This window comes from Nipponia nippon, unplaced genomic scaffold, assembly GCF_047370975.1.
Source record: "Nipponia nippon isolate SJK-2023a ecotype South Korea unplaced genomic scaffold, ASM4737097v1 scaffold_6, whole genome shotgun sequence".
NCBI lineage: Eukaryota > Metazoa > Chordata > Aves > Pelecaniformes > Threskiornithidae > Nipponia > Nipponia nippon.
Window position 1 is genome coordinate 24,999,541 of NW_028262380.1, and position 12,405 is coordinate 25,011,945.

Consider the following 12,405-nt stretch of genomic DNA (forward strand, 5'->3'; position numbering starts at 1 on the left):
CATACAATTGGCCTCAGCCCATCGATCCAGCCTGTCCAGGTCCCTCTGCAGGGCCTTCCTACCCTCCAGCAGATCAACATTTCCACCCAACTTGGTGTCATCTGCAAACTTACTGATGGTGCACTTGATTCCTTTGTCCATATCATCGATAAAGCTATTAAACAGGACTGGCCCCATTACTGAGCCCTGGGAAACACCACTTGTGATCATCTGCCAACTGGATTTAACTCCATTCACCTCAACTCTTTGGGCCCGGCCATCCAGGCAGTTTTTTACCCAGTGAAGAGTATGCTCATCCAAGCCATGAGCAGCCAGTTTCTCCAGGAGAATGCTGTGGGACTTGATGTCAAAGGCCTTACTAAAGTCCAAGTAGACAACATCCACAGCCTTCCCCTCATCCACTAAGCAAGTCACCTTATCATAGAAGGAGATCAGGTCAGTCAAGCAGGACCTGCCTTTCATAAACCCATGCTGACTGGGCCCAATGCCCTGGTTGTCCCATATGTGCCACATGATGGCACTCAGGATGATCTGCTCTATGACCTTTCCCAGCACCAAGGTCAGACTGGAATATGCTTCTTAGTTCATACCTCTTATAACTTTTGCAGGGCAGCGAACATACATCCAATGGTAAATATGATCTCAACATGTCATTTAAGTACACTGCTAAGACTGAAGGGAAATAAGAAAAACTTTACTTCAAACGTACATGATCACTGCTGCCCACTCATGTCAGGATTAGAGACCTCATCACTTCAGGCTCAGCACTGTGCAGCTGTAATGATCAAGCTGCTAGCACAGAAGCTTTAAACATGCAATAGGTTGGCTACCCCTTTTCGCAACATCATTTCAGATCACTGAACTATCCTCCTAGCCTGTGCATAGACAAAAAAGGAAGGTGGCAGGCACACAGATACCACTGTATAGCCCTTGGGTATGTTGCAGACATAGTTACATGATCTGTGCTCTGTATTGCCTGAGGGGCATATTTGTGCACATGGTAACTATATAGAGAATATGCAATTAATCTGATTGTCAGGTTTTCTCTGCTTTCTGTGTTTGTCTAAATCAGGAGCAAGTGTAACATTCAACTGCACCTGAGGAGCAGTATTTAAATCCACTTAGTACTGTAAAGATGCAAAATTATGACAAAAGCCCCAGAGCAAGGTAAAAAAAAAAAAAAAAAAAAAAAGTCTGTAGTAAAGATAAGGGCTGGCGACCGGAAGATCACGTGCTGTACGGAAAGAGTTAAGGGTCGACCCTCCCTTGTCTCCGCCCCTTATATATACACGCCTACTGCTGTATAAAGCCCGGGTCAGCTGGAGGTCGGGGGGGGGGGGGGGCGGGGATAACCTTGATATGTAACGAACGCTACACAGTGGTGACCCCGACGTGATCGGCTGCAGGCAGCAGCGATGGAGCTCGCGGAACTCGTAAAGGTATTAAGGCTTCGCGCCTGGGGATCAGTAGAAAGGGTGCTCAAGAAGGGGGTTGCGGCAAAGCGGTGCTGGCTTGCCGCACGTAGCGCGCTGATGGGACATGAATCTCCTGGGAACGAAACACCAACGGGTTTAGTCTCGGAGGGGACACAGGCTGGCTGGGAAGGAGTGGCCCGCGGGACACAGACGGAACCGTCGTTACTGGGGGCTGAGCCAACGGAGGAAGGGGAGGCGCAGGGAGACTATGGTGCAGCGGGAACAAAGGAGTCGGGAAAGGTGTTCCCGTTACGAGTGGGGAGTCTAGAGCAGCCGCTCGCGGAACCTTCGGCGCCCCCTGCACCGGCGGATCCGCCGCTTCCTGAATACCCCTGGGGCGAGTTGCAACAATGTGTGGAAAGGGAGCTGACTGATAGGTTGCTGGACTGGGTCCCGGGGGCCGATGCGGGATCCCAGCGGTATCGCGAACTACGTGAAGGAAGATGGCGGGAAGGAGAAAAGGAGGGCAAGACACCATCACCTTCTGAGGACGCCCCGTTGCATCCCAGTGATCAACGGGTGCTGGACACACAGAGAGCGGAGCGCAGGAAAGGATCTGAGGAACAAGGAGAGCCGGCGTCACGGCTGACAACATCGGGGGGGTGTGGTAGGGCTCCCCCGGCACTGCCAGTGATACCTGAGCCACCAGAGGGACCCCCTATCCCTGGGGCAGTGGGAAAGCAAACTGGTGTTCCCTCACAGTGGAGGGAGCCTGTACACGATTACCCCATGATCTCTGATAGCAGTGAGGGTGAAGGGGGCGACGAGGGATCCTCGATTGTTGCTCATCCCACCCCGCTTCCGAGACCATTATCAAAGAGGGGCGAATCTTTGAAAAAGGGGGTGGGATTACAGACTAACGAGGTTTCAAGGGAACTCGAGGCATTGATCAGCCAATTGAGAAGGGTGGTGGCAAATGCAGAAAGTCTAATGCCAGGGGAAATGCCGAAAGAGAGGGCAAACGGGACGGATTGGCGGATGATTGCAAAAAACTGTGTCTTGGAAGGAGTGCGATTCCAGGCCCCTCCGATTCAAGCATTTCCTAGCCGAGCAGCCCCAGGTGGAGGATATGAGTGGCAACCGTTAGATATGAAGTTGGTGAAAGAATTGGCCACAACGGTGAAAAGTCATGGATTAAATTCCCCAGAGACCCAAGTCCTACTAGACTGTGTTTTTGCAACGCCGCTTGCACCTTTTGATATCATTCAGTTGATGCGGGCCGTATTGACCCCCTCGATGATGGTATTGTTTAGGGAGGAGTGGAGGAATCGGTGCACCCAAATTGTTATCGAGGCGCAGCAGGCCGACCATCCCATGGCAGGAGTGACTTTAGAGCAGTTGACGGGTGAAGGGCAGTTCACAACTCCTCAGGCACAGGCTCAGCGAATGCGGGGGCGTGATTTTGCTGCATCTTCGAAAGCTGCCCAGGAAGCGATACGCATCATCGCGGCTCTTGATAAAAGGGAGCCTCCATGGGTCCAAATACGGCAATCGTTAAGTGAGCCCTTCACAAAGTTTTTAGACCGGCTGCAAGCGGCGCTCCAGGTTGCTCGACTTCCTGAGCAGGCTAAGGAGGCGATATTGCTTGACTGTGCACGTACGCAAGCAAATCCACAAACCGCAGTGTTGCTAAGACAGTTACCCATAGGGACCACGCTTTCACAAATGATTCGTTATGTGCTGGAACAGGAACAGGTGCAAAGTATGCAACCGGTAGTGGCTGCGGTCCATGCAGCCTGCGGAGACGCACGTGTTACATGCCATAAGTGTGGGGGGCAAGGCAAAAATAAACACCCCCGGAACAGGGAAAGGAGAGAGAGACATCCGGAATCCGGACAAGCTAGGGTAGCATGGTGTAACCCCGCCATTGCTGAGTTAGCCGTTGTCGTCTTGGGATGATGTTGCTTGCAGAAGATGAATATAGTGCTGCGTACAAATTTATCATAATGGCCACTGCCTGTGTCCACCCATTAAAACTCACCTGGTTGGCAGATAAGCCAGTGTGGGTAGAGCAGTGGCCATTGACAGAGGAAAAGGGGGCGGCTGTTCGACAATTGGTACAACGCGAACTTGACGCAGGACACATCGAACCCTCTACAAGTCCCTGGAACACCCCCATTTTTGTGATAAAGAAAAAATCGGGGGCATGGCGACTGCTACATGATCTACGCGCAGTTAATGCATGTATACAAGACATGGGCCCGCTACAAGCGGGCCTCCCTTCTCCGGCCATGATTCCACCTGACTATCAAATAGTGGTTATGGATATTAGAGATTGCTTTTTTAGTGTTCCCTTGCATAAAGAAGATAAGAGTATGCTTTGCCTTTACTGTTCCTGAGCCTAACACTCAACACCCGTGCACCAGGTATCAATGGAAGGTGTTACCCCAGGGCATGAAAAACTCACCAGTCTTGTGTCAAATTGCTGTAGCCGCTGCGATACACCCTATTCGAGAAAATTTCCCTACGGTCATCATTTTCCATTACATGGATGACGTGTTATTGGTGTCCAACCAAGAGGAGTTACTGGAAAAGGCGCGCGTGCAGCTGATAGTCAGTTTGGAGCGGCATGGGTTACACATTGAGCCTCGGAAAACACAGGTAGGGTGTGCAGTAAAGTATCTAGGTACTCAACTGAGGCCACGAAGCGTGACAGCACAATCATTTGAAATTCGGACTACAGTGACAACACTCCATGAGGTGCAAAAATTAATTGGACAACTATTGTGGCTTTATTCCAATATCTGAGGCAGAAATGAGTACCTTATATCAACTCTTGAAAGGAGGAGATTCCCCCCTAGCTCCAAGGACTCTTTCAAGAAACCATCAGGAGATTCTTAGGACAATTATGGAGCGGGCCCAGCATTGGGGTCTCGCTTGATTTACACCTGAACAACCGGTCGCTGCCCTGATTTACATAACCGACACCACTGGCCATGGTTTACTAATTCAAAATAATGGTGAAAAAGGCTGGCCTTTTGCTTGGTTGTATCAAGGCAAACCAAAGACGGCTTTAATTTCTTGGCCAGCTGTATTATCCCAGCTTATTCTCCGCTGTCGGAAGCAAACTCAACACTTAACAGGAAAGGACCCGGAGGTCATTGCATTGCCCTGTTCTTTGGCACAGTGGGAGTTGGTACTTCCGCAAGTGGAGTTCCTGCAAGTGGCGATAGCTGAATTTACGGGTCGTATTGAAGGTCTAAGACCACACCCCTGTGGGGAGATAATCCAGGTACTCCGGTTTTTGCCAGCTAGTGCCATAGTTGAACAACCCACCGGAGGCTGCACAGTTTTTACCGACGCATCATCGATTACTGAGAAAGCTGTCGTTACATGGCAGGAGGATGGTCAGTGGACCCACATTAGTTATCAAGATCAAGGGCAATCCGTGCAGTATCTTGAGGCCAAGGCGGTATGGATGGCTCTCACTCAATGGCCCGAAGAGGCCTTGGATCTAATCACAGACTCTTGCTATGTATATAAGTTACTGAAGAAGTGCCGATGGGCACTTGGGGCAACGTCGGAGATTGCAGGAATGTTGCTCACTGCACTGCAAATGAGAACCGCTCCTGTCTGTCCTATCCATGTTAATAGTCATAGTTCCATACTGAGTTTTCTTTCTGCCGGGAACGAAGTAGTGGACAGCTTAGCAAGAAGCATACTGGCGGTTGAAGAAACTTCTAACCTAAGGTGAGCTTTCTGCCTGCATGATCTGCTCCACTGTGGAGCTCACGGTTTAGCTAGGCTTGCTGGCATTACGTTGCAAGATGCTCGCTCTGTGATTGCTGCTTGTCCTGTGTGTTCCAAAGGTCCCCTCCGGGAGGCAGGAGTAAACCCTCGAGGGTTGCAGCCCAACCAAATATGGCAGTCTGATGTTACGATTTATGAACCTTTTAATCCACGTAAGTATCTGCATGTTACAGTTGATACCTGCAGTGGAGTTATTTTAGCCACTATGCGTGCTAAACAAAATGCTCTTGCAGTTATTTTACGTTGGCAGGACTGTATGGCGCAACTTGGCATTCCACAAAAAATTAAAACAGATAATGGAGCGGCATATGTCAGCAAGAAGACAAAGGACTTTTGCGTGCGCTGGGATATTCAGTTGAGTCATGGCATTCCCTATAACAGTATGGGCCAAAGCATTGTAGAACGCGCGCACCACACATTAAAAGGGTTACTCGACCGCCTAAGGGAGGGGGAGAATATAAGCCCAGAAACAGGGGTTCCCCCTCCCCTTGACCCTCCTTTATTTTGGGCACAGTGTCTGTTGACGATGGCACTAATTACCTTAAATCATACCATTTGAGGGAACACCTGTAAAACGCAGACTGCAACCCAGGCACATTTCCAGCTCGATGAGAATGAAGGGCCTTACCCTTTGGTTCAAGTACGGGACCTGCAAACCCGTGAATGGGGGGGACGCCTTATTCCCTCCGTTGCCTGGGACGTGGGTATGTGTGTGTGCAAACCGAGAAGGGGACACTAGAATGGGTACCCAGTCGAAATGTTCGACCGTATAGACATTAATCAATTTATTGAGTCTTATCTTGACAGGTTACCATTTCCCTATGCGTCCTGATGGTGTGGCGGAGCAATGAGGGAGCTGCGACTAACTACTGGCTGGATTGGGCAAAATCCATGAACATAATGGATGCGTGTCTGTATATGCCGGCTATTGGACAAGCCTCTACCTGTCCACATATCGATTATTTTACGTGCAGCTTCCCCAGCGAGATCCAGAGCTACTGGAGCTAAGGGAGGGGGAAATGTAGTAAAGATAAGGGCTGGCGACCGGAAGATCACGTGCTGTACGGAAAGAGTTAAGGGTCGACCCTCCCTTGTCTCCACCCCTTATAACATGACACGCCTACTGCTGGGAGTATAAAGCCCGGGTCAGCTGGAGATCCGGGGGGATAACCTTGATATGTAACGAACGCTACAAAGGTCAAAATGGAGATTGCTTAATTTTTTTAAATTAAGACACTTAGAATCTAAACTAGTATTAATATGATGTACAGTTAGTATCTTTCGGAGATAAAGATTACTGGCCAAATCTGTGATTCATTTATAACATTATTCTGTTTGCATATATAGAAAAGGCAGTTTAAAACACCCTGTCAGTGACTAGTGAATACTGGAGCAATATTCTTTATTACCACATGGTGTCATCGTTATAACTCTTGAATGAACAACAAATTTAACAGAAAGCTTAAAAGAAGACTGTTTGTTAGATAGCATCATTCCCTACTTTTTCCTGAACTTTCTATGTTAATTTCTCTAGTTAATTTATGTAATTCGGTATGAAAATTAAATTAGCTACATAGTAGATCTGAGCAGACATCTCATGAAGAATAATCTATTTAGTTTAGCTGCTGTTTCTGCTTTTGAAATTTTAGGAGCAAACTACAATTTCCTTCAATTTGCTAGTTCTTTAAATTTGTAAAACAGCTGTCATAATAAAAATTTTGAATAATTAAAATGACTCAAAATTTAAATATTACACACTGGATATTGGTTAGGTAATACTGCTAATATTTTTGCTCTTTGGCTGAGTACCTTGGCATTTATAGAAACATACCTCAGAATATTTTTAGACATAGCTTTGAATACTGTTTTTTTTAATTAAAATTTCACAGTAATCTTTTTTCCAATACACTCACTATACAAATTCACAAACTCGCGTGCTCAGACTCACTGCAAGCTTGACCAGGGAACAGAGCTGTAGCAGCCTCACCCCTGCAAGGCTACTGAATTCAGCAACCCCTAACAACTACAATACCACAAAAACTTCCCTGACTGAAGTCCTAAGCCAGTGCAGGTCCGTAGAAACATTCCTATGAGCTTCAATAGACTTGGAATAAACCATATCTGAAGTAAAAAATAATTTTAGTTTATTTAAGTTCATGGAAGAGCCTAAGTAATTTCTTAAAAAAACCTATCTAAATAGATGCATACTTTAAAAGTTCAAATTTTAGTGTAAACCAGACCTATAAATATATCAGCTGTTGTTGTTGTTGTTAGAAAACTGTTAAAGGAAATGTGAAATATGCAGAACTATTTTCAGGGAAGGCCTTGGTCTTAAGTGGTCCTGTTGCTACAACTTTTGTGGAAAAAAAAAAACAGTTTAATTGTAGGTTCTCTCCTGTGATTTCTCACTCCAAAAAATATAAGCAAGGAATGTTTTGAAGAATTTAAATGTTCCTGCTTTTACTGTAAGCATAACTTGTTAATTTTCTCACTGCAAACTTTGTAAAATTATCAGCTACAGCGATACTTTTAACAAATCACGTATGGGTGTAACATTTCTCATCAATTTTAATAAGCTGGTGTGATTTTATAATTGCCTTGTAATCACTGATGTGGTAAATATCACTGCTGCAGTGCATTTCTACCTGGTAAATGAAGTTCAATTACTTATGAAAACATTTGATATGACTTCCTCTTTTCTAAACCAGAAGGGATTGTCTTTTCACATGTGTAGAAGTAAAACCAGTTCATTACAATAGAACATTTAGCCTTAAAAAAATCCCACCATCATTTGTCTCTGGAGGTGCCACTTCATAAAAATTTGCCCCCAAATTTGACTGAAGTCTCTGATGGAAAATGCAAACTAAACAGTACCTATCATAAAATAGTTATGCATTAATAGCGCATAGTTTTAAGGAAGACAATTCAAGGAACAACTCTCAAACAAAAAGAGGCAACAGGGACCATGAAAGAGGAAACTAGTCAAGTTTGTTTTGTTAATCACATCATCAATGCATTTTAACATTTTTTAAAAACAGTTACTTCAAAATATGCAATTATAAGCTTTCCTTAATTATTTGTGTACCTTGGGTAACGCTCCAGGGTGACTGAGATCCTTAAATGCACTGACAACGACTTTGGGGAAATTAAATGAAACTGACAGTTTTTCCTTAAGTGATCATCTATATTTAACCACAAAGGTCATTTAGTAATATGCATATTTGCATAGTGATACATAGCCTCAGACAACAGGCAGCTAATTCATAGATTAGTACCCAGTTTTAAAATTTGGCTGACAAACTAACTATATATAATTGATAAAGCTATGCCTTCTTAAAGAAAAATAACTGCTCTTATTCTGATATTGTTATTTCTCTGCTGTTTAATAGAAGAGTTAAAAATTCAGTGCACAGGAAGACCTTTTTTTTAAAGCATGATGGTTTTTATGGAGGTGCTGCTGGTGAGAAACCATTAGTAAGTCTCAGACTGCACTGTGTGAAACTCTGTCTTTCAAAGGACACAACCTTTTAATTTTCCCGCAATACATATGTGCTGTGTTCCTGTAGGGTTTAACGTACACTGTTAATATGTTATACGTTATCAACCAATGCAAAAAGAGCAAATTGGTGGATTAAAACAGTGTGTGCTGAAGTTCCTCGCATTTGTATTTTACATATTTCACAGGGTTATTTTGGAATAGATGCACTCTGGTTCTTGGACCAAATGTCTCTACCACACTTGTCGTTTGAAAATTCAAAAGCCACAAACCTTGATTTTGTGACTGCAGGCGACTGGGGGTGGAGATACCCTGTCCTATACCCTGTCCTTTTCTCCATCTCACGGGTTATTGTCCACATCTGTGCATCCCCCATGACTCACATGAGGCCTCACATGTGAAAACTGTCATACAGTGATTTCATTTCCAATCACTGATATATTTTAATCATAGGTCAACACATCACACTGATGTCTCCTTAGGGCTTAAAAGCTCATTTATCCTCCTCTCCCTGTCCTTGAACATAGGACTCAGTTGCAAACCAGAGATTAAGATCTTTTATAGATTAACTAAGGGAAGATGTAAGTAAAAATTTTCTATTCAGCAAAATTTCTTTGAGTTAATAGAAAATGATTTTTTTTTCACATTATATGCTGACTGAAAAGGTAGAAATATTTTGTTGCTTTTTTCCATTACAATGTGAATGATTAATATCAATTCAAACTACAAGTAATGGCAGTAGCAACCGATGAATTCACACTTTTAGTCAGATAAAACATATCTGCCAGCATACAGAGTACTTGTTGGGTTAGGGGGGCGGTTGTTTTTTTAATCCTAAACTTTGTATTGGAGAGCTAATAGACAGAGCAGTCAGAGGAACGACTCTGTGACTGAGATATTCATTTGGGAATCTTGCATCTTTTCCAACCCTCTGTGATATGTATCTGCATTCAGCAAAGTGCTTATATATATATATAAGTACATTCTCAAATCCCACTACAATTAATGGGACTTCAGCGTACAATTGCAAATGCCTACTTGATAAGGGCTACCAGGTTCACCATCCCCTTGAAATACATAGAAGTATCTGTACTGGTGTCAATTAGACTTTGTCGACATCTGCTCCTGCTAACAACTTTTTTATTTGTATTTCACAGAGATATTATGAGCATAAACTTGTTGCTGTTTATGATGTATTCATATAGAATAGCAATAAACACATTAGAAGAGCCTCTGGAAAAATAATTCCTACTTAAAGAGAAAAAATATGGTCACCTGATGGTAGTTATATCTCATCTACCATGAGATAGTAATAGGTAAAAATGGATTTTTGAATGCTACATTCTCATGAGTCTACTATGCATGCCAATAGGAAAACAAATATGACGGGCAACTAGAGCACCAGATTGTGTCTGTGTGTACTCAATTCTAGTGTGTGCTTTCTGTTGCCTATGCATTACTGATTGCAATGAGAACCTTTGCTCTGAAAACGTGTGTGTATGTTTGCATTTATTGTGTTCTACCCTATGGGGCTTTCCTTCTGCAAAAAAAGACTTTCTTCTCAGGGGCTAGGGAAGGGAGAGGGATGGGAGGAGAGATAGAAGAACTGAGTTAAATGGTTGTGGTCACACCATATCTGTAAACATTTTTTTATTTTGTAAATTGTTTCCTTTTTATAATTTCTGATAATCTCAGTTATATTGTTAAAATAGATCTTTGTACCAGTTTGGTCATCTGACTGTAGGAGATTCGATTTATTAGCCTGAGGATGGGATTTATCTCTCAGAATCAAACTCTCTGAAGTTACACATCTAGTCTAAATTCAACATCTGGATACTCTAAAATCAATAGAAAGAGCCAGGCACACTCAGGATTACAACAATTATGTTGGCCTTTGAAAGATGGTTAATTTTTCTTTGGGACCATTGAGTTCTGTCCACTGACTCCAGAAGGAGTTTCATCTAGGTATCTAATATACCTATTTAAAAGATAGGTGAGATTAAATTGATTGAATAAAAGCTTTTTCTTTTTCCCTTAATTATCTTTGAAAAAATATTATGGGGAAAACACAGACAAAATAGGTAGATTTTCCATGCTGTATATTATCAGTGTCAACTGTTAAAGTATTAAAATAAAATTATGTTCACTGTTAAGCAAGGAATCTTTTTGTGTTCACATGTTGGCAAAATCAGGTCCTCCTACCTTCAAAGATGATACATAATGTGTAATTCTAGAACTATGAAGCCACTAGGCATTAAGGTACCAAGCACCAATGAAATTATCACAAATTGTCTTAGCTTATTAAAATTTGGAAAAGTGCCAGTTGTATCTTAGCTTTCATGAAGGTCACTAGAGAAATATAGGACATATGCATTGAAATTCAAGCATGCCTGTCAACTTTTCACAGGCTGAAACTGTTCAGATCCTTGGTTGTAATTCAGACCCATTTACAGTACTAATAAGGGACAGTTGTTGGGCAGGGAAGAGATAATTGAATAGTTTCATGTAAAATATTTGTATATTAAATTTTCCAAATGAAATTTTTATTATTGTCTTCTACCTTTGTGAATAGAACTGTCCAATGAATCCTTTTTCTTTTAAATGAAAGGCAAAAAAAAAGCAACAACTTCCTCTCAAAGGGCAGCAGTGGAAACTGCTATTGTATAAAAAAATTTCATGAAAGATTTTGGATTCATTTGTTTCTGTATGGTTTACTAAGTGCAAACATGAATAGGACTATATCATTCAGATTGCCAGTTTTAACTTTTGATAGCAAACAAAATAAAATCAGAACATTTTGGAAGGATATTGGATCACAAAATACATACCAACTTCAGTTCTTTCAAGCGTGAAGAAAGGACAGCCTGTATTTGAACACTGAAGTTTTCCATAGCTTTACATCAAGTATGTATGTGTGGGAAAAGGGGGGCAGGGCATCTCACTAACTCTAAATTGTGGAGGGAATTCGGGGAAAAAGAGGAAAACCATTAAAGGGCTGGAGGATTTTATTTGGATGTTTAAGAACAAACGATAAGCATGTGTGTCCTTGCTTAACAACTACAAAGGATGAGGTAGGAAAGACTGCATTTAATATCTTCAAAGCTCAGGACCTCAAGAAGTTTTATTATTACTTAGGGTATATCACCAGGTTTAGATATAATAGCTCAAAACTTCAGAGCTAAGTTTTGATTTACTAGACAAGTAAAAATAATCTGCCAATAAAATACCCAATAAATTACTTTTTAGGCCCAAGTATCCACTCACATCGTCAGCTGGAAGACTGGCAGCTAAGAGGTGTTTATATTTCCCAGTGAACACCATATCAATTATCTGACTCATTTTCAAAACATGATTTACTAGTGACACTGGCAGCTATACCTTAGGGCAGTCTTTTGCCCTTCGAAAAATGAAGTCATGCCAGCCCTCTTTACCACTTACTTTTAATATTTCTTAAGTCTATCCTTTTTCCTTTCTTAGGATCAGTTCTATCCATGCTATTGCCAGCAAAGATTAAAAGGAGTCCATAGGGGCTTGTTGCCTTCTCAAGCAAATGTGTCCATCCAATAAAGCTGTCTGCATCTCTACTCCCGTCAAACAGTGGAATTGGATAAAAGCGAAGCACAGGCTGATGGTTCATACCTGGTCCTCTACTAATTTGTCTAAATAGCAACTCAGTACTATTGT

General features: G+C 42.6%; 1 protein-coding gene across 8 annotated transcripts; it reads left to right on the top strand.

Annotated features, from left to right (window-relative positions):
• The first annotated feature begins 1,346 nt into the window (after positions 1–1,346).
• LOC148051384 (uncharacterized) lies at positions 1,347–11,562 on the top strand. 8 transcript variants are annotated; one of them, XM_087737511.1, is made up of 3 exons: positions 1,351–5,377; positions 5,459–5,579; positions 6,033–11,550. In XM_087737511.1, the coding sequence occupies exon 1, from the start codon at positions 1,416–1,418 to the stop codon at positions 3,372–3,374; it is 1,959 nt and encodes a 652-aa protein (XP_087593637.1). In that variant the 5' UTR covers positions 1,351–1,415; the 3' UTR covers positions 3,375–5,377; positions 5,459–5,579; positions 6,033–11,550. The 8 variants fall into 8 exon arrangements, 7 of the variants coding, with proteins under 7 accessions (XP_087593637.1, XP_087593638.1, XP_087593636.1 ...); XM_087737512.1 differs by having other exon boundaries at positions 5,476–5,579; XM_087737510.1 differs by having other exon boundaries at positions 1,351–5,165; positions 5,285–5,377; positions 5,459–11,549.
• Positions 11,563–12,405: the final 843 nt, after the last annotated feature.